Below are 22,748 nucleotides of genomic sequence, written 5' to 3'. Positions count from 1 at the left end.
TGCTTTGTGACCTAAAACATGTGGTCTATCCTGGAGAATGTTCCATGTGCTGATGAGAAGAATGAATATTCTGAGGTTGTTGGGTGGTTATAGCTATCTGCCAAATCCAGTTGGCCTAAAGTATTGTTTAGATCTTGTGTTTCTCTGTTGATTTTTTGCCTAGATGATCTGTCCAGTGATGAGAGTGGGGTGTTCAGGTCCCCCACTTTTATGGTGTTAGTGTCTGTTTCTTTTCTTATATCTAATAGTGTTTGCTTTGTAAATCTGGCTCCTCTGACATTAGGTGCATATATATTTATGATTGTTGTGTCTTCTTGATGGATAGATCCTTTTGTCATTATGTATTGGCCATCTTTATCTCTTCTAATGGTATTTGCTTTAAAGTGTATTTTATCTGATATAAGAATACTACTCCAGCTCGTTTTTCATTTCTACTTCCATGTTATATCTTTTTTCATCCTTTCACTCTTAGTCTATTTGTGTCTTTACAGGTCAGGTGAGCCTTTTGGAGACAGCATATTCTTGGGTTCATCTTTTCTTTTTTTTTTTTTTTCCTTTTTGTCTTTTTTCGTGACCGGCAACGGATCGCAACCCTCAGTGTCGCACCCGTACCGGACCGGGACCGGCTACGGGATCGCCACCCCTGGTGTTGCTCCCGCCCCTCGCTCAGCCAGTGAGCGGCCGGTCTGTATGTGGGATCCGAACCCTCGGCGGGAGCGCCACCGTGCTTCCCAAGCGGCGCACTATAGCAGTGTGCCACCGGGCCGGCCCTTGGGTTTATCTTTTCAATCCAATCAGTCAGTCTGTGTCTTTTGAATGGGGAATTTAGTCCCTTTACATTCAGAGTTATTATTGAAAGGTGTTGATTTACTCCTAGCGTTATACTGATTTTTGTTTAGATATCTTAAGTATCTTTTGTTCCTTTCTTTCTAATTTTGTTTGTCTTCTGTATTTGTTGGTTTCTTGGGGTGATAGATAAACTTATTTTCTCTCTTTTGTTACCATTTTTGTTTTGCTGGTAGGTATTGTTCTTTCTTGTGAATTCATGGTAGTGATGGTTGTTTTTGTGGTATCAAACCCAGTTCTTTCCTTGAGAATTTCTTGTAGGGCTGGTCGTGTGGTAGTGAACTCCTGCAGTTTTTGTTTGTCAGAGAAATATACTATTTGTCCTTTATTTTGAAAGGATAGCCTTGCTAGGTAAAGTATTCTTGGCTGGCAATTTTTGTCCTTTAGTGTTTTGAATATATCATCCCATTCATTTCTGGCTTTTATAGTTTCTGATGAAAAGTCTGATGTTATTCTGATTGGGACTCCCTCATAAGTGACTTGCCGCTTCTCTCTTGCAGCTTTTAAGATTCTCTCTTTGTCTTTGATTTTTGTCAGTTTGATTATCACATGTCTTGGAGGGGACCTTTTAGGGTTGAATATATTTGGTTATCTTTGTGCTTCCTTAATCTGGGGATCTGTGACTTTCCCTGTACCTGGGAAGTTTTCTGCTATTATCTCATTGAGTATGTTTTCAATGCCTTTCCTTTTTCCTCCCCTTCTGGAATTCCCATGATTTGGATATTGGAGTGCTTAAGGTTGTCAGTTGTCTTTCTTAAATTTTCTTCAATTTTTTTTTTCTCTTTTGTTTTTTTCTGGTCTGCCTGTGATAATTCAAACAGCCTGTTTTCGAGATCAGAAATTCTCTCTTCTGCTTGTTCAAGTCTGCTGGTTAGATGCTCTGTTGTATTTTTATTTCATTGAATGAATCCTTCAGCTCCACAGGCTCAGCTACATTCTTTTTCAAGGCATTGATTTCTTTGTACATTTCTTCTTTCAGATCCTGTATGTTTTTTCTTATGTCATTGTGCTGTTTCACTGAGTTTTCTTGCATCTCATTTAGTTTGCTTAGAATAGTTACTCTAAATTCCTTGTCTGTCATTTCAAAGACTTCCTGTTCTCTAGCTCTTGTAAGTTATTAATTTCCTTTGGTGGTGATGTACTTTCTTGATTTTTCATATTTCTGGTTTCTTTCCTTTGGTGTTTTGTCACTGTGGCCGGGGGTATCACAGTTCACTCGTTTCACCCTGATGTGTGGCTTGGATCCTGAAGGGTCTGCTGCTTCTGAACAGCAGAAACTAGGCTGGACCGGAAGTCCCACCCCATCTGCCTTCAGCAGCTGGTTGGGTGGCATGGGAATCCAGAACCTCTCAAGTCACTCATGGAGACAGACGGCATGGCCTTGGTGTTCTGCCGCACCTGCCTTCACTAGCTTGTCAGGCTCCGGGCTTGTGAGCCCGTGCCTCTCAGCTCGCTCAGGGAGATGTATGGCCTGTGCCAGAAGTCCCGCCCCGCCTGCGTTCACCAGCTTGTCTGGCTCGGGGCTTGGGAACCTGGGGCCTCTCAGGTCACTCATGGAGACAGGATGGCCTGGGCGAAATTCCCATCCCATCAGCGTTCAACAGCTCTAACAGACCTGCTTTTAAAGATTGCCTTATGAAAGTTCTTCAAAACAAATTAAACAATAAAAGAAAGATACTTGTACATTGGAAGAAAGAAAGAAAAATGGAAAGATCAGGAATATGGGTACATACAATAGGTGATCATTTTCTTCAGGAGTTTTGATGATCAAAAACAAATTATAACACAATGTGATACTCAAGGCAATGATATTTAAAGGGGGAAAGTTAAAAGAACCTAAATGGATGTGATGTTTCCACTTTTGATTTGAGGTGGTAAAATGTGGATAGTAGTAGTAGTAGACAGTGATCGTGTCATTATGTATGTGTGTCGTAATACCAGAAGAACAGTACAAAACTTATACAAAGGGATAAACTCAAAAACACAATATAACGTAAGAAGGAATCCCTAAAAAAAAATGTTTAAATAGCTTGCAAAAAGTTGAGTAAAAAAGGAATGAGAACCAGAGGAAAGGAACAGAAAACAAGTAATAAAATAGTAGACTTAAGAGCTAAAGTATTGGAAATTACTGCAAATGTAAATATTCCAACCAAGTGTTAGAGATTAGCAGAGTGTATGAAAAAGCACGACCCAAATATATGATGTTTACAAGAACACTCACTTAAAATTCAGTGCCATAGGTAGGTTGAGTAAAATGATGGAAAAAAATATATACCATGCGAACAGTCCAAAAAGCAGGAGTGCCTATATTAATGTCAGATTAAGCAGACTTTTTATTTTTTTTTTTCCTTTTTTTGTCTCTTTTTGTGACCGGCAACGGATTGCAACCCTCAGTGTTGCGCCCGTACCGGACCGGGACCGGCAACGGGATCGCAACCCTCGGTGTTGTACCCGCACCTCGCTCAGCCAGTGAGCAGCCGGTCTGTATGTGGGATCCGAACCCTCGGCGGGAGCGCCACCGCGCTCTCAAGCGGCCCACTGTAGCAGTGCGCCACCGGGCCAGCCCAAGCAGACTTTCAAGTAAAGAAAACTACTGGAAACAGAGGGACATTTCATAATTATAAAAGGATCTATCCAGACTAAATGAATACACACCAGATATTAGAGCTTCAAGATCCATCAAGCAAAAACTGATTGGATAGAAAAAAATTTTAAAATTGTACAGATGTAGGTAGGGACTCTGAAATCCTCTCTGAGCAAATGCTAGAAGTACTAGACTGAAAATTAGCAAAGATAAAGAAATCTGAACAAGACAGTTAATCAACAAATTGACATATGTAGAACATACCACCCAACAGCAACAGATAACATGTTTTTTTTCAAGTGCTTATGGAACATTCACCAAGATAGACTGCGTTTTAGGCCATAGAACAAATCTCAAAAATTTAAAAAGAATTGAAGTCATAAAGTGTATCTGTGATCATAATGGAATCAAGCTAGAAATCAATAACAGAAATAATTTACAGCACTAAATTTTTATATTAGAAATGAAGAAAGGTCTCAAATTAGCAATCTAAGTTCCTACCTCAGGAAACTAGGAAAAAGAGCAAAGTAAACACAAAGGAAGCAGAGGAATTGAAAATAGGAAAATAATAAGAATATTATAAGACAAAAAGCTGGTGGTTATTTGAAAATATCAGTAAAATTGATAAATGTCTAGTAAAACTGGCAAAATGAAAAGAAGACATAAGTCACCAGTCTCAGGAATGAAACAGGGTATTAGTACAGGTCCTACAGCTGTTGGATGGATAATTTTATGTTGATAAATTTGGCACTTAGATGAAATAGATCCTTTCCTTGAAAACCACAAATTATCAAAACTCAGCCAAAATGAAATAAATAATCTGAATAATAATGTAATCATTGAAGAAAGTGATTTTGTAATTAAAATGCCCCCTAGAGTGAAATCTATACACTTAAATGGTTTCACTATCAAACAGTTAGTGAAGAATTAAAACAAATTTTACCTAACATCATTCCAAAAATACAGGAGGGGGAAACCTTCCCAACTCATTTTATAAGGCTGAAACGTGATACCAAACCTGAAAGACAATGCAGTGAGAACTGTAGAACGATGTCTTTAATTAAGTTAGATGCAGAAATCTTCAATAAAATATTAGCAAATAGAATTCAACCAGGTATAAATGGAATTATATACCATAACCAAAAGGAAGTTATTTCAGGTATGCGAGACAGATTCAGCATTTAAAGATCAAAGTAATCCACCATCTCAACGAGCTAAAGAAGAACAGTCATATGATCATAGCAATTGATGCTGAAAAAAGCATTTGACAGTCTTACACCTCATCATTCAAAACTCTCAGCAAAAAAACTCTCAGGAATATTACCTCAATTTGGTAATGAGTATCTACAAAATTCCTACAGTTAACATGATACTTAATTTGAAAGATTGAGTGCTTTTCCTATAGGACTGGTGTGGAGGATACCAACATTAATAAAGCAAATGTATTTCACAGGGCCTAACTTTTAGATTAGTGGAGCCACAGCTCTGTAGTTTTAGCAAGGCCAAAGCCCCTTAATTTAAGGTATAGCCTAACTTTTTAGAATTGCCCATAGAAATGCTAAGCTTGGGAAAAACAGAAAACTCTCCCAGGACTAAAGTCTCTGTTGTAGATAAAAATTGTAACACAGCAAAAATGCTTGCTCTAAGGGCAGTCATCGTTAGTGCAGCTAAATTTAATTATGGGAAAGTATGTGAGCTAAAGGCTTCAAGGTTGGGGGATGTTCCACATCTTGCCTCTGGCTGTTTCTTTGAATTTCTTAGGGAACTGAGTGTTGCCTTGATGATTATTTCATTGTTCTTTTTGTAACCACCTGTGTTCCTTTTCTGTAACTTGCTTGCCTGGACAATAAAAACTGAGGGAAAACCTCATTCGGGGTTATTCCTAGGAATCCTGATCTCTTGGAGGAATTGTTCCTGGGATTAAGCCCTTCTGGGCCTCTCACTACTCTGGATAAATGGGCTTCAAGTAATCCTTTGCATCTCCGTTACCCTGGGAGAGGTGACAGACTGGGACAAGGCAAGCATGTCTGCTCTCACCACTCCCATTCAACACAGCACTGTAAGCTCTAGCCACGTTAATAGGTAAGAAAAGAAATGAGATGCACACAAATGGAAAGGCAGAATTAAAACTGTTCCATTTTGCAGGTGACATGATTGTCTGTAGAAAATCTTAAGGAAATGGCAAAGAAAAATCACACAAAAATCACGCAAAAATCCATTTGGTGGATTTTTATTTTTAGTTTTTCATCTTGTTTGCAAGATTTGAATTGGTAAAGGGCCACAAGATATTATTACATTGTGTAATGTTGAATATACTAATTATCCTGATTTGAGCCTCACATATTGCACACAGGTATTAATATTCAACACTGTGTCCCACAGATATGTGCAATCAACTGTGTTTCAATTAAAAAAAAAGATTTGAATGTTTTGTTTGCCATCTTACATATTTTGTTAGGAATTTGGAAGAGAGTTTGTAGGCATAGCTATCCTGATCAATATTTTTCCTTTTTTTTTTTTATTTTTTATCTTTTTTTCCTTCACTTTTTAAAAATGCAAGTACTAAGTGAGGTGTACAGGAGAACTTTTATAATAACAAAAAAAATAATTAAGAGACTTCATGATCAACTGACATAATAATTGAGCTGGTAGGATTTTATGTACTTTTTTTTCACTGTGAACATTATATTAGTACTGATGTATATTGTACACTGATGTGTGTGTGTATGTTTTCATTCTCCTTATTTGTTGCTTTTGTTGATTCCATATTATTTTAGTCACTTGGCCTCAAAATCTCAGTTATCTTGGATGACTGCCTCTGTTTTGCCCCTTTGATGGGGAATGGCATGGATGGTACCCCTTTAATAGCTTGCCCCTTTCCTCCATTAACCTTACAAGCCAGCCTCTCTTACTTATCTTCCTCATAGGCTTCACTGCTTTTACTTTTACTGAAATCAAGCCCGTCTTACACAGAGCTTCTGAGTGTATCTTTCTGATGATACCTTAAAAAGCTTGATATTATCTTGATTCCAACTCTAAGTCAATCTGAGATAATTTTTCAAATTACCTTCTTACCATACTTATCGATTTACGTGGTTTTATCACTTACGTGATAAAGTAAAGTAGTTATATCCCCCACATTAAATAATGTTCTTTTTGGGTATAATTTGTTTCTTATATACATGCTTACCTGTCCCCTCAACTGTCTCAAATGTGTTCAAATTCTACCCCTTCAGTTGACGTAGATACACTCCAGGATACGTTCTGTTACCCACGCTCCCTTACTCAAAGCATGGATATTTGCATATGAACACTGCTCCCATTTTTTTAGAGCCTGCCTTGTCTGTCTTCTGGATTATATATTATTGTACTAATATTATTTGAGGCAGTTGGATGGATTTGAAAACGAAAGCGTCAGTGGTCCTTCCTATAGAGCTTTCAGAGTTAATGAACAGTAAGTATATTTCATTGGGTTTTAGAAAACCCAAAGCACTGTCAAAACACTATAATGCTATAATGTTAATTTTCTGCATCATGCAGATACCAGTAGGGATATTTATGGTTATAAAACACATAGTTTTTTCTTAAAAATGATGTCTTGGTATTTTGTTGATTTGATGATTTTATTCAAATTATGCTTTGTTTTTTATTTGTTATAGTCAATGCTCCGAGGAAGAGGAGGTTGTTATAAACATACATTCTATGGCATTGAAAGCCATCGCTGCATGGAAACCACCCCAAGCTTGGCATGTGCAAATAAATGTGTCTTCTGTTGGCGGTAAGTTAAAATGAATAGCTTGGTAACCAAATGTATAATCATCTGTAATAATCAATCTCTGCCCAGCGTGCACTCAAACTTACTAAAAGCTCTGCTGTTTCTGTAATTAATCTCCTTTTTCATTCTTATTATGTATATTTATGCATTTGGTTGGGTTTTTTTTGACCAGTTTTGTTAAGAGATTGTCAATTTTTTTAGTCTTTTTGAACTAGATTTCAGTTTGTGGATCCTCTCCATAATATCTTTTAATCTAATACTAAGCTATTACTATATTTTTTTCTATTCTTTTTCTAATTTAAGTTGGACTGTTGGGTCATTAAATTCAGTCTTTTATAAGTCTTTAATTATAATTTCCCTCTAAGTACTTCTTCAGCTACATCCTATAGATTTTGATTAGTAGTATATTAATTATTATTCAATTATAAATATTTTATAATTTCCGTGTTTCCTCTGTGTAGCTCATGTTTCAGAGAAGTACTTAATTTAAATGTTAACACATAATTTAGATTTTTGGGGATTTTTGTTATTCATTTTCAATCAAATTATGTTATTATTAAGAACATGGTCTTTGTAATACAGATTATTTGTAATTTATTGGGAAGTGCTGTATGCCTAGTATATGGTCAGTTTAAAAAAATCTATCATATGCACATGGAAAGAATGTGTATTTAATTGTTGGGCAATAAAACAGCAGCAAAATCTATTCTGTTAGTAATTACTTGTTTTTTAATTGTTATTTAGTTGTCTACTTTACCCGTAATAATGCCTTTTGGCTTAAAGTCTATGTGTCTCATTAATATAGCTACACTAGGTTTCTTTTGGCTATTAATACTTGCCAGGTCTTTCTTTTTCCTTCTTTTAGGTAATTTTAACCTTATTTTTTTTATAAGCAAGGCATGTTGCTTATAAGCAAGTGTTTGGCTGAGTTAATTTTTTTTTTTTTTTTTAAAAAAAGATGACCGGTAAGGGGATCTTAACCTTGACATGGTGTTGTCAGTACCACGCTCAGCCAGTGAGCAAACCGGCCATCCCTATATGGGATACGAACCCATGGCCTTGGTGTTATCAGCACCGCACTCTCCTGAGTGAGCCACAGGCCGGCCCTGGCTGAGTTAATTTTTAAAAAATCCACTTTATGGAAGTTTAATTTACAGACAGTGAAAGGTACCTGTTTGAAATGTACAGTTCAATAGTTTTGGTAAGTGTGTACACCTGTGTAACATGCTACCATCAAGATACAGAATATTTTTATCACCTCTAGAGATTCCCTTGTACCAGCTTTCAGTTAATTTCACCTCCTTCACCATAGCCCCAGGCAAACTGATTTGCTTTCTGACAACACATATTAGTTTGCTTTTTCTAGGCTTGCATAAAAGTGCAAACATATGAGGGTACTTCAAAAAGTTTGTGAAAAAATAGAATTAAAAGATAATACAAATCTCTGAACTTTTAAAATTACCCTCGAATTATACTCATTTTTGTGTATGGTTTCTTTTATTAAGTAAAAAGGTTTTGAGATTCATCCATGTTATCACGTGTGTCAGTAGTCTGTTCCTTTTACTGCTGCGTCGTAGTCTATCATAAGGTTATCCATTCATCTCTAGGTGAACATTTGGGTTGTTGCCATATTTTGACTAGATTATGAATAAAGCTGCTGTGTACATTAGTGTATGAAATTTTTGTAGACAAATATTTTTATTTCTCTTGGATAAACACCTGTGTGTGGAATTGTTAAATTTTTAAAAGTCCATTTGCATGATCTGTTAACTGGTGAGTATACTCCATCTTGTTTGTAGTGATTATTGATAAATATTGATAAATTGATAAATTATTGGTAAATATTTATTTTTATTCTATTCTTTTGTGCTATCTATTTATCTTGCTTTTTTATGTTTTTTTTTTTTTCTTCCTTTTTCCCTTTTGTCTTTTTTCGTGACCAGCAATGGGATCGCAACCCTCAGTGTTGCGCCCGTACCATGACCGGCAACAGGATCGCAACCCTCTGTGTCCCGCCCGCACCGCGCTCAACCAGTGAGCGGACCGGTCTCTATATGGGATCCGAACCCTCGGCAGGAGTGCCGCCGCACTCTACCGAGTGCGCCACCGGGCCAGCCCGCTTTCTAGTGTTCTAATTCACAAATAGTCTGTGTCCTAGTTTCTCCTCCCAGGCATTCAGCTGTCTATTGTTTGTCTCAACTGTAATCTTTTGGCCTAATTAGCAGCAGGTTGTTCATTTACCTCCTGAAACCTTTGTTAGCTCCCCCCTCCCCCCATTTTTTTTAGCTTTTTATTATGGAGTTTTTTGAACATAGAAAATAGTATAAAAAACTTGTGTGTACATTATCATATGGACAATCATGTTCCAATTACCTACTTAGTCCTCACTATTTTGATGCAAATATTAGCCATCATATTATTTTATCTATACCTACTTCAATTGACAGATAATGTAAAGTAAAAAATAAGGGCTTTTAAAAAAGAATATAAAGGTCAAGTGTTTGGATCCCATACCAGCCAGCTGCCAAAATAAATAAATAAATAAATGAAATGAAATAAAATTAAAAAATATACCACCATACCATCATTCCATATTGTTCTTTTACATGTATTTCCTTTTCTAGTTATCCAGGGATATGGTGAAAAAACTGAAAAGTATCTCTTTGGGCATCCTTTTAAATCAGTTGCCTCAGCAGGGTGCACAGTTGTTACTTTTCACCCCACAAGGAGACTTGGGACATTTGACAATGTCTGGAGACATTTTTGATTGTTAAAACTGAGGAGAGTATCTAGTAGTAGGTATAGGCAAGGGATGCTGCTAAACATTCCACAATGCACAGGACAGCTTTCCACAACAAAGAATTATCCTGTCGAAAATGTCAGTTGTGGTGAGGTTGAGATATCCTGGGTACAATAGTCCACAGCTACTGTTTCAGTGGAGAGGATCACTGGACCATGGCAGCTTTTTAGAGATAGAGTATATGCTAAGAAAACTTGAGATAGGGCCGGCCCGGTGGCGCACTGCTACAGTGCGCCGCTTGGGAGCGCGGTGGCGCTCCCGCCGAGGGTTCGGATCCCACGTACAGACCGGTTCCCGCTCACTGGCTGAGCGAGGTGTGGGAGCAACACCGAGGGTTGCGATCCCGTTGCCGGACACGAAAAAAGACAAAAAGGAAAAAAAAAAAAAGAAAAAAGAAAACTTGAGATATTATAAGGTGAGCACTAACAAGACAAAAGCATGTTAGCCATATCATTATGTGACTGAAATATTTGGATCATGTTATACTTAGGTTGTGGAGGGAAATAATCAATTGCTTTGTGTCCTAGTTCTCATTGTTTCACATTTTATAGTAAGCATAATTCCTATCCCTAACCTCTTCTTAAGATTGTTGACGTAAGTAGTTGTTTTTTTTGCAGGTCAAGATTCAAAAGCAATAACAGGATGTAGTGGGTAATGCCCCCTACCTTTATTACATGTTTATGTCCAATAATATAGTCCTTCAGTTTCTTGAGCAATAAATTTATCCAGATTTTTAAAAAGCAAAAAACATGCTTAACAAATTCATTAATGAATTTAGAAAGATCTAAGTAACTGGTGATATTTCATTTACCACGGCTTCTGGTAAAGAAGTACTAATAATACTAACTTTTAAAATTAGAATTCACCATCTGTTTCAATTAAGAATAATATAACAAGAATGTCAGAAAAGGCCCAGTAAAAATTGATTTAAATGCTTACATAAATGTTCTGTTATTATCATTATTTTATTTTTATTTTTATTTTTGATGAATGGCTTGTACAGGGATTGAACCCTGGACCTTGGTGTTATCAACACCACACTCTAACCAACTGAGCTAACTGGCCAGCCCATTATGTTATTTATTTTTTTTAGCTGATTCTTAAAATAGCTTCTGAGTCTCAGTTTCTTAACTAAAATAAAACAACAGCAGTTTTCTTAAAGGTTTGCTGTAAAGCTTAATTGCCTGAGTGAGATTGTGTATATGAAAGCGGTTTTAGAGTACAGTCTGATGTACACTGATGTGAGTTTCTCAAGGTGATTTTTTAACTTTATTTTGATAATATGTGAGGTGGACTGTTAAGGATAGATAAAACATTATTCTACTAATTTTCAGATGGATTTGTTGGGTGTTAAACATATAGATATTTCAGATTTACCATTATGTGTCCTTTATTTCTGCTTAATTGAAAATTCTTCGAAATTTCAAATTATGTCTGTTTTGAACAAATAACCCAAATTTAAAAAATAGGCAAAGAATCTGAATAGACAGTTCTCCAAAGAAGATATCCAAATGTCCAATTAGCACATAAAATGATATAATATCCAAAAAGTGGAACTTGCTGAAATGTCTATTAACTGATTAATGTATAAACAAAGTGAAGTGTATCCATACAAAAGAGTATTATTTAGCAATAAAAATAAAGTATTGATACATACTATTTCATGTATGTATGTTGAAAACACTATGCTAAGTGAAAGAAACCAGTCACAAAAGACCGCGTATTGTATGACTGCATTTCTGTGAAGTGCCCAGAATAGGTAAATGTATAGGGATGAAAGTAGATTATTGGTTGCCTAGGGCTGGAGGAGATGTGAGAATTGAAGAATGATAGATAGCTAAAAGGAGAGGGGTTTCTTTGGGGGATGATGAAATGTTTAAAGTTGATTTTGGTTGTGGATACGCAACTCCGAATGTACTAAAAGTCAATGATTTGTGCACTTTAAATGGGGGAATTTTATGGTGTGTGAATTATATCTTAATAAAGCTGTTAAAATAAGTTATATTTGTTTTGAGTAGTACCACCAGTTTTTAAAATATATTTAAAGACGTGTTTTGGAAGGTTGCCTGTGCATATAGTAAAAAATTCAAGATAAACAAAAAGTTATATCATGAAAATGTTCTCCCTCCATTTTTGTCCTCCAGCCATCCAAGTTTTCAGGGATGTTTTGTATATCTGCAAACAAATTTGTATGCGTGTGTGTATAAATATATATATAAAGATTTGTGTGCGCACACACACAAGTCTCCGGATGCGTTGTGATGTTCTGTACCTCGCTTTATTTTTTGTTCATACTTTATATTGATTCTTTAATATCAAAGTGCATAAAGATTTAGAATGACCTTTTTAATCTACTAAATTAAGTCATTGCTTAGAAAGCAGGAGAGAAATATGTGTAAAGGGCTTTTTGGAGTGTTTCTTCCACAAACATTTTGTCATTCCCTACATTTAGTAGGGTCATAATATAATTTTGCTGCAAAGCATTGTTTTAATTTTGATAAAAATCATTGCTTGAACTAAGATTTCCTTAATATTTGTCTGTTTTTCTTTCCTTATTGAGAACACATTCTGTTTTAGGTCAATACTGCAGCTCTATTTGATGCTTGTACACTGTAGTATTCAAAATGACACATTTGCCTCAAAAGCAATTTTGCCTGAATGTGATTTGTAGTTTGTCTTAAGGCAAATGAACTGAACTTGCCCTCCCAATTATTTCTTCCTCCTCCTCTTCCTCTTCTTCTTCCTCCTCCTCCTCTCCCCCTCTTCCGCCTCCTCCTCTCCCCCTCTTCCGCCTCCTCCTCCTCCTCCTCCTCCTTCCTTCTTCCTTCTTTCTTCTTCTTTGGTGGCTGGCTGGTACAGGGATTGAACCCTTGACCTTGTTAAAACACCATGCTCCAACCAATAAATTTTTTTTATGTGCTCTTTTGCTGTGATAGAAGCTAAATAACAAATAAACAAATGGGAAAAAAACAAAATCCTAAGCCTTCTGAATGAAAGGACTGGTGATTCTGCATTATGCATATATGTATGGAGATATAATTAATCAAATATGATTGAAAATGGTGGAATTTTTATTTAAGATTATATTTGTAAGGTCAAAAAAAAGAGGGAGCAAACAATATTAATTAAAACTGAAAGAGGGGATATAAGTATAGGTGTTACAAAGATTGAAGACAAAAAAGTGTGTTAAGGAATATAAGAAAATTTAGAAAAAAGTGGACAAATTCCTAGTAAATTTAGATTATCAAAGTAATTCAAGAAGAATATCAGCTTGAATAGTCCTTTGGTCACTACAGTAATTGCATCAGTGGTTACAAAGCATATCAGAAAGAAACCAGACATAGATGGTTTTATAAGCAAATTCTAGCAAATATTCAAGGAAAAGGAATTCTCCAGAGAGCACAGAAAGAGGGAATGATTCCCAACTCATTTTAGAAAGGTAATATAATCTTGATACCAACCCAGAGAGGAACAGCATGGAAAACAAAAATTGCAGGGTGGTGTCATTCATGAGCATGGGTGTTAAATTGTAAATAGCATTCTAAAATACTGAGTCCAGGGCTGGCCGGTTAGCTCAGGTGGTTAGAGCGTTGCCTAGTATCAAGGGTTCAGATCCCTGTGCCAACCAGTTTTTAAAAAAAAAAAAAAAAAAAAAAAAAAAAAAAAAAAAAAAAAATACCGAGTCCAGCATTGAATAGCAAGAATAACAAAAGATCATGACCAAGATAGGGGTTTTTTTGTTGTCGTTTTGTTTTTTGTTTTAAGTAGAACTTTTTAATTGCTCGCTGTGTCTCGCTGTGTAATTAACATTGTGATATACAAAGTGTTAGCATCTTTGATTATATATTTTGAACACATACTTCATTATGTGAATGTGAATATTTCTTTCCTATGTTTCCAGCAGTGTTTAGTGTTTTATTTTAAAGAAAGAAAATCTTTTCTGTGACAAGTTGCAAAGCTAGTGTAGAGCGTTCCTTCACCCGTCTTCCCCTAATGTTACCATCGTACATAACCACAGAACAGTTACCAAAATCAAGAAGTTAATGTTGGTACAGTACTATCAGTTAAACTGGAGACTATTTAGATTTCAGCAGTTTTTCTATTACTGCCCTTTTTCTGTTCCAGGATCCGGTTCAGAATCCCACATTGCATTTAGTCGTATCCCTAGACTTTTCCAGTCTGTGACAGTTCCTTAGTCTTTCTTTGTCTTTCATGGCCTTGACACTTTTGAAAAATAATGTTCAGGTATTTTGTAGAAGATTTCTCAATTTGTATTAGGTGTTTTTCATGACTGGATTGAGATCATGGATTATTTGTGTGTAATGTATATCTCCTCAGTGCATCATATTAGAAGGTACATGTTATTAATTTTCTTATTAATTTATTACTGTTGATGTACAAGATATGAATAGAGTCCCTTTTTTGTTTTTGTTTTTTTGGGTCCATGGATAACCAATTGTTTCACCACAATTTACTGAAAAGACTGTCCTTTCTGTATCTTGTCAAAAATCTATTGACAGTGTATGCAGGTACTTCAAAAAGTTTGTGGAAGAATAGAATTAAAAGGTATGATGAGGGGCCGGCCCGGTGGCGCACTGCTACAGTGCGCCGCTTGGGAGCGCGGTGGCGCTCCCGCCGAGGGTTCGGATCCCACGTACAGACCGGCCGCTCACTGGCTGGGCGAGATGCAGGAGCAACACCGAGGGTTGCGATCCCGTTGCCGGTCCCGGTACGGTACGGGTGCGACACTGAGGATTGCGATCCATTGCCGGTCACGAAAAAAGACAAAAAGGGGGAAAAAAAGGTACGGGTGCGACACTGAGGGTTGCGATCCATTGCCGGTCACGAAAAAAGACAAAAAGGGGAAAAAAAAGAGACAAAAAGGGGGAAAAAAAAAAGGTATAATGAATCTTTCCGTGAACTTTTTGAAGTGTCCTCATATGTGTGGGTCTGTTTCTGGACTCCCATTCTGTTCTGTTTGTCTGTGTGTCTCTCCTTTCCTCAATGCCACGCTGCCTTGATTATTATAGGTGTTATAAGTAGTTTTGAAATTGGGTATTATGAATTCTCCATCTCTGTTTTTCTTTTTCAAAATTGTTTTAGCCATTCCAATTTCTTTGCCTGTCCATAAAATTTTAGACTTGTCATTCATTATCTACTAAAAAGTCTGCTCAAATTTGTATGGGGACTCTGTTGATATGTAGATCTTAACAGTATTGAGTCTTCCAGTGCATGTGTGTAGTAGGTCTGTCCTTTTATCTAGGTCTTTGATTTCTTTTATTAGTTGCTTGTAGTTTTCAGCATAAAGATCCTGCAATTATTTTTTTTTAGATTTATACCTACTTATATAATGTTTTTTGCTATTGTAAATTATACTTTAAGTTTAAAATTACTATTTTTTTATTGCTAGTATATAAACACAATTGACTTTTGTATATTGACCATGTATGCATCTTCTGCACTTATTAGTTCTAGTATATTTATTTGAGATTCTTTTGAATTTTCGATATAGACAATCATGTCATCTGCAAAGAGAGTTTTCCTCCTCTCCTCCCTCCTTCCCTCCCTTCTTTCCTTCCTTTCTTCCTTTCTTTTTTTTCTTGTCTAATTTCACTGACCAGGACTTACATGCTGAGTAGGAGTGGTAAGAGAGGACACTTGCATCATGATTCTCATCTAAGGAGGAAAGCATTATTTCTTTTTAGCCATTAAGTTTGCTGTTGGTCATAGGTTTGTGGTTGGTCCCTTTCATGAGTTAAATGAAATTCCCTTTTATTCCTAGTTTGCTGAGAGTTGTTGTCATGAATAGGTGGTGACTTTTGTTAGATACTTTTCCATCTTGAGATACATTTTTTTCCTTTATTCTGTTAATATGGTAAAATATAGTGGTTGATTTTTGAACGTTGATCCAGCTGTCTATTTCTGGTATAAACACTACTTGGTTGTGATACAGTTTTTTTTTTTTGTCTTTTTCCATGTCCGGCAACGGATCGCAACCCTCAGTGTCACCCCCATACCGGACCGGGACTGGCAACGGGATCGCAACCCTCGGTGTTGCTCCCGCGCCTTGCTCAGCCAGTGAGCGGGAACCGGTCTGCATGTGGGATCCGAACCCTCGGGCGGGAGCGCCGCCGCGCTTCCCAAGTGGCGCACAATCCATTGCGCCACCGGGCTGGCCCGGTTGTGATACAGTTTTAAAAATATGTTTCTGGATTCAATTTGCTAGATTGATTAATATATGGATTTCCATGTCTCTGTTTGTGGGAAATATGGGTCTATGGTTTTCTTTCTCTCTTTTTTTATTGAAACATAATTGATTATACATATTTTGGGGGTACGATGTTGATTACCATCACCTGTGTACGTGTAGTTTCTTTCCTTATAATGTTTTGTTTGGTTTTTGTATTTGAGTGATGCTGGTCTCATACAGTTGAGTCTTAAAAACAAGCTAGTCTGACAAACCTCTGTCTTTTAATTGGTGCATGATTTAGTCAGCTCCAGCTGTTATAACAAAATACCATAGATTGTGTGGCTTAACAATAGACATTTTGGTGAGGTTATTTGTATTGGCCTCTCCAAGTTTTTTTTACTCTTTCCTTAGCTGTCTTTGAAAGCCCATATTTTTCATATTTAAGATTCATATTTGATTGTGTCTTATAATTTTCAACTCTCTGCTGAACTTACCCATGTAGTCTTTTATGTTGTTTGCCTGTTCTGTTAGGACTTTTAACATATTATTCATGATTTTAAAATAGTCCCTGTTCAGTGGTTCCAGTGATGTGCCACATGAGCTTGGTTCTGTTGATTGCTTTGTTTGTTGGAAGTGTGCTATTTTTCTTGCCCTTTCATATGTCTCATACACTTTTTGTTTTCAAGTTGGCCAAGTTTAGGTCAGTAGAGACTGAGGTGAAGTTTTTGTGTGTTTGGAAGTGGGCATTCCTTTACTTATGCTAGGCATTTCTTGAATGTAACCAGGAGTTGGGCTTGAGTTGAGGTGTGTTGTTTCCTTGCTTACCCTCAGTGTAGCACAGGCTTCAGATTCTTTAGCGCTACCTGGTTATAGCGTGGCTGCTGGTTTGCCAGAGGTTTTAGCTCAATGTCTGATCCACGCTAAGCTTTAGGGTTTCCCCTGGCCCTGCCTTGCAGCAAGGCTCTGTAGTATGATCTTGCGCTCTTCCAGCAGCATTCTACTATTCGTTGCTACTGGATATTTGTTAGCCTGGGTGGGTGGCTGGGGCAGAGGGGTGCACATTTTGTGTTGTTTCTGATTAAACCTCTGCCTTGGCTGGGCACTGTATCCTTGGTTCTTGAGGATGATTCTCAACACTCCTGTGCCTTCACCAGGGGTGAAGGGTTTTTCTCTTTTCTTTCCCCCACTGCTATGGGTTTTCACCTTTGCTCTAACAATAATGATGTTTGCTGACCTTCCCTCCCAGATTAAGGCTTTCACTCCATGGATATTGGAGAGTAGCTTCCAAGTGGCATTTCTGATCTTTTCCTCAGGCCTGTGCCAGGAGGCAGGCCTCTTTCTCTGGTCCTGTCAGTATGCGAGAGAATATTTTCCCATCCTTACCAGTACTGAGTATTATCGAAGTTTTAAATATTTTCCTATGTGATAAATGAACATGTTAGTTTGTTATCTTAACTAGTAATTTGTTGATTTTGATTGAGTGAATGTATTTAATGACATAACACTAGAAACATTTTAATTGAATACTAGAATCTAACAAGGTTGACTTAATTCCATCATATTATTTAATATTTTTATGGACATTCTAGCCAATGTGAGGAGACATGAAATAGAAGAGCAATAAAAATATTGTAAGGGGACACTACATCATAAGTTATGACTACATACCTAGGATGGCTAAGAAAATAACTGGAAAAATCTTAGAACCTGTAAGAGAATGGAGGAAAGTGACTGGACACAGGAAAATGATACAAAAATACGGACTACATACCTAGGATGGCTAAGAAAATAACTGGAAAAATCTTAGAACCTGTAAGAGAATGTAGGAAAGTGACTGGACACAGGAAAATGATACAAAAATACGTTTTTTAAAAAAACTGGTAATAGCCAGATAAAATGAATAATGGGAAATAGTCACTCATAGTAAGGAAGTAAAAAGATGAGAGATCAAAAATAATCTGAGAGGACTTTGTGGTTCTCCAAAAGGGTAACACAGCTTTTCTCAGAGCTCCCACCTCTCATGTGACTGATGAGACGTATAACATAATAAGAGAATGCATCACTTTGGGTGGAACTTGATCAACCATGAAAATTCATAGAAAGTAGAGTTACAAAAATGACCATCATTTCTATCTAAGCATGCTGACTTAGCATGTGACTTTTCTAGTTCTGTTGATTGTAAGACGTACAAGGCCTGGGGCTGTGGCTGCAGTTTTTTCCAGTTGAACAGAGTGAAACAAAGTGTCTACTTCCACTGAAAGTTGATCTCTCTCCACTTTTGCTCCACAAAAGATATAGGAGAGAATATTCCAGGTGGAGTTTCTTGTCCTTTTCCCAGGCCTGTCAAGAGGCATTCTTTCCCAGGCCCCCTCAATGTGATTTCCAAACGTAAGTGTTCTGGCTCTCCTGACTCACTTCATGAAATGTTGACTTAAGTGGTAGTGAGGAGGTGGTGACAGGTGGCCTTGTGTCTGTGTGTACACAGTTAACATGACTAAAAGCAGGAGAGTGTTGTGTCAACCTGTAACTGGAGTTGACTGAATTAGGGGCCGGGGGCTGGGCAGAGATGTTGGATGACTTCTCTATCCACCCCTCTCTGCTAGGTGTCATGACCTAAAATAAGTTGGAAAATGCTGCCATAAACAGTTGAGCTTTTAGGAAGAACCACCTCTGATATGATTTTATGGACCTTCTCATTGTGGTTGACTCGCTGAGATCTTACCACAGGGAGTCCTTTAGAGCTTTGTGTCTTGTTCCTAGGCACCACACCAATCCCGTGGGCACTGAGTGGCGGTGGAAGATGGACCAGCCTGAAATGATCTTAAAGGAAGCCATCGAAAACCATCAGAACATGATTAAGCAGTTCAAAGGTATTTATCTTCCCTCTACAAAGGAATGCTAATGCCTATTCATAGCCTGAATCAAATTGCAGAGGAATTGCGTCTTGGGTGACATTTTGTTCCACTGGCAAATTTTCCTATAGGGAATGGAAACTTCATAGAAGGATTGTACATATTTTGGCCTTTTTAGCTTTTATATACAATATGATGGAAGAACTAAAAATTTAATCTGAAGCCTTGCTATTTATAATATGATGCACTCCACCTGTAAGTTTTGTTTGGGATAGTATCATCATCCTTCCTAAAAATCTTTGCTATTGTACTGTCTTGGTGAGCACAAAGCAGGCTTATGAACGGACTGGAAATTTTAGGTTATTGAAAAATTCTTAAATAATGTCAGTTAGTGTTGGGAAGGCATTTTGAATGACTACCTTATTAAAAGGTAGGGATAATATTAAGAAATTTCTTCCACATGATCGATACACAACATAGTAAAAGTTCTGCCATTCAGTTTATAGAATTTCCTGATTCACTTCTGTCTCATACTGAAAGATGCTTGGGCACAAAGCAGGCTTATGAACGGACTGGAAATTTTAGGTTATTGAAAAATTCTTAAATAATGTTAGTTAGTGTTGGGAAGGCATTTTGAATGACTACCTTATTAAAAGGTAGGGATAATATTAAGAAATTTCTTCCACATGATCCATACACAACATAGTAAAAGTTCTGCCATTCAGTTTATAGAATTTCCTGATTCACTTCTGTCTCATACTGAAAGATGCTTGGCTTTGCTGCGGACTGCTGGTTCTCAAACTTTACTGTGCATCAGAATAATTTGGAGACCTTGTTAAAACAGATTATTCGTCTCCTTCTCCAGAGATTGACTCAGTAAGCCTGAGGTAGAGCCCAAGAATGTGAATTTCTAACAAGTTTCTGGGTGTTATTAATGTTGAACTGGGGACCACATTTATTTATTTTTTTTTTCCTTTTTGTCTTTTTTCGTGACCGGTAACGGGATCGCAACCGGTAACGGGATCGCAACCCTCGGTGGTGTGCCCGCACCGCACTCAACCAGTGAGCAGACCGGTCTCTATATGGGATCCGAACCCGCGGCGGGAGCGCCGCCTCGCTCCCAAGCACCGCACTCTACCGAGTGCGCCACTGGGCCGGCCCGGTGACCACATTTTGAGAAATACTACTATATATATGGTACACTTACAAAGCGATGGCTTTATGAAGTGAAATTTGTTAGGTTCCCTGTTAAATCTGTATGCTCCTGTCTCCACCTATTACTGGTGACTCATTCTCTCCTTATTCTTCTTTTCTTTCAAATGCCACAATTAAAAAGTAATTCCAACTAAGGTTGTTTTGATATAAGCACTCTTATGGTGTTAACAACACATAGGATAGTGGGAGTCTTTATAAATCCCAGTAATTAGCATTCTGAAGATCAGGTGATTTTAAATGCAATGAAATCTGTTCTGTTTGAGTCACTCATTTTTAAGATTATAGTACTTCTTATTACTGTTTTTCTTTCTTTCTTTCTTTTTTTTTTTTGTCCTTTTTGAGACCGGCCACACCGCACTCAGCCAGTGAGCGCTGTGAGCGCACCGGTCATCCCTATATAGGATCCAAACCCGCAGCAGGAGCACTGCTGCGCTCCCAGCACCGCACTCTCCTGAGTGCGCCACAGGCTCGGCCCCTGTTTTTATTTATTATGAGAAATGGAGAAAGGTATTGCAATTAATGGTGTAAGATCAATAGCAATTTATAAAAGACAATTAATCAATAATTATAGTTTTATTCTTTATGAATTTTTCTAAGGAAAGTTGACCTGTACGTATTTGTGTGTCTGTATATGAGCTGACTAATTTTTGTATGTTTGCAAAGATGCTGATTATTATTATTATTAATTTATTTTTTTGCTGTCTGGCTGGTACAGGGATTGAGCGACATTGGTGTTAACCAGCACCACCCTCTAACCAACTGAGCCAGCTGGCCAGACCAATTACGTTAAGTTTTTAATCTTGACTTTTAGTCTGAAGCACTTTTTTGAGGGAGGGAGGGAACAAATTACTTTGTCTTATTTGGATAAAGCAGTGTGTCTTACCAGTCTTTTGGAAAATTAAAGGAAACTGTTGATAAAGAACTAGTAAGCCCCACATCTGGAATTTGACTATCCTTTTTAGACCCATTGTTGGTTTAATTAATATTACTGATTGTTGGTCTTTAAATAAGCTATACATCTTTTTAATAAATTTCAAGGCAAAGTCTTGTTTTTTTTTGGACAGCATATTAGTCAGGGTTTGCCAGAGAAAAAGAACCAATAGAGGGTGTGTGTGTATGGAGAGAGAGAGAGAGAGAGAGAGAGGGAGGGAGGGAGAGAGAAAGGGAGAGATGCATTCATTTTAAGGAATTGGCTCATATGATTGTGGAGGTTGGTGAATCCAAAGTCTGCTGGGGTTGACTGGCAGGTTGGAGATGTAGGCAAGAGTGGCAGTCCAAGTGCAAAAGCCATCTGCTGACAGAATTCCTTCTTGCTTGGAGATCAGTCTTTGCTCTATTAAGGCTTTCAACTGATCGGATGAGGCCCATCCACATTATGGAGGGCAATCTGCTTTACACAAAGTCTGCCTACTTAAATGTTAATCTCATCCAAAAACACCTTCACAGAAACATCCAGAATAATGTTTGGCCAGACATCTGGGCAGTGTGACCTGGCCAAATTGACACATAAAATTAACCATCACAGATAATAAAGTAATATCAGAAGCAGGAAATGCCAGTGTTTTTATCTTTATGGCAACTGAACCATGGGGCAAGTGATGGGATGATGGCTGAGGACATGTGCTTCCTGGACATCCTGAGATGTCCCTGGATGATGCATCCCAGGCAGTTTGTGTGGGGGAAGCAGTCTGAGGAGTGGACATTCATCTCTCCATTCGCAGACGTCCTTGATACAGAATGGTGATCTGAGCTTTGATACTAATTTTTCTGACAGGAACATTTTTGCAAATGCACTTTAAATGGAAATAAGTAATGAATAAATCATGAGGTAGGCTTTGTTGACATTAATAAAATGTGGTAGGTGAGTTCAGCGAGCACATGTTCTCTGTCATCTGTCAGACCTGTGTGAGGGGCTTGCTCTGTGCAGAAGGGTGTCTGGGTAGCAACCTGTGCTTACTTTCATCAGTAGGCAGCTCAGATGGTTTGTCTTCTGGTTCCCATGGCATACTAAACAAACAAAAGACTTTTAAAATGTATATTGTCCTGTAGGGGATGATAGGATGCAGGACTGCAAGGAGAAAGAAAAGAGCGGGTCTATGGACAGGTGGATCCCAAGGAGAGAGGAGAGAGCACGAGGGGAGGAATACGGCACCCGCCACCAGTTTCACTCTTAAGAGCAGTGCTCATAGGATATCTATTATAGCCTTTGTGGGTAATTCCACAAAAGATTATTTCATACCTTAATTCATTGACATGACAAAGTGTTACCGTGTCAGCAAAACAATGCAAGTTTACTTCAGAAAGTTTGTGGAAAAATAGAATTAAAAGATAATATTAATCTGTTTATGAACTTTTTGAAGTACTTTTGTATTTCTTTAATAAGCAATAAATTTGCTAGAAAGGTTTTCAAAGTGGGACTGCTTGATATTTGTGCACATTGACACTCTTCAGGTTAGCAGAGCACTTTCTCTTTCTACTAGTAGAAA

The 22,748-nt window shown here is 37.5% G+C and overlaps 1 protein-coding gene across 1 annotated transcript in view; it reads left to right on the top strand.

The window, feature by feature from the left end:
- The window catches only part of TYW1 (tRNA-yW synthesizing protein 1 homolog (S. cerevisiae)), a 232,527-nt gene that overhangs the window by 60,727 nt on the left and 149,052 nt on the right, over positions 1-22,748 (top strand). Inside the window, exons 10-11 of the mRNA XM_008582989.1 lie at positions 7,090-7,208; positions 18,956-19,065. Of these exons, the coding sequence (XP_008581211.1) occupies positions 7,090-7,208; positions 18,956-19,065 (229 nt within the window). The remainder of the gene's footprint in view (positions 1-7,089; positions 7,209-18,955; positions 19,066-22,748) is intronic.

This window comes from Galeopterus variegatus, unplaced genomic scaffold (assembly GCF_000696425.1).
Source record: "Galeopterus variegatus unplaced genomic scaffold, G_variegatus-3.0.2 Scaffold2788, whole genome shotgun sequence".
In the NCBI taxonomy this organism is placed as follows: Eukaryota; Metazoa; Chordata; class Mammalia; order Dermoptera; family Cynocephalidae; genus Galeopterus; species Galeopterus variegatus.
This window is presented reverse-complemented; position numbering and strand designations above follow the sequence as displayed.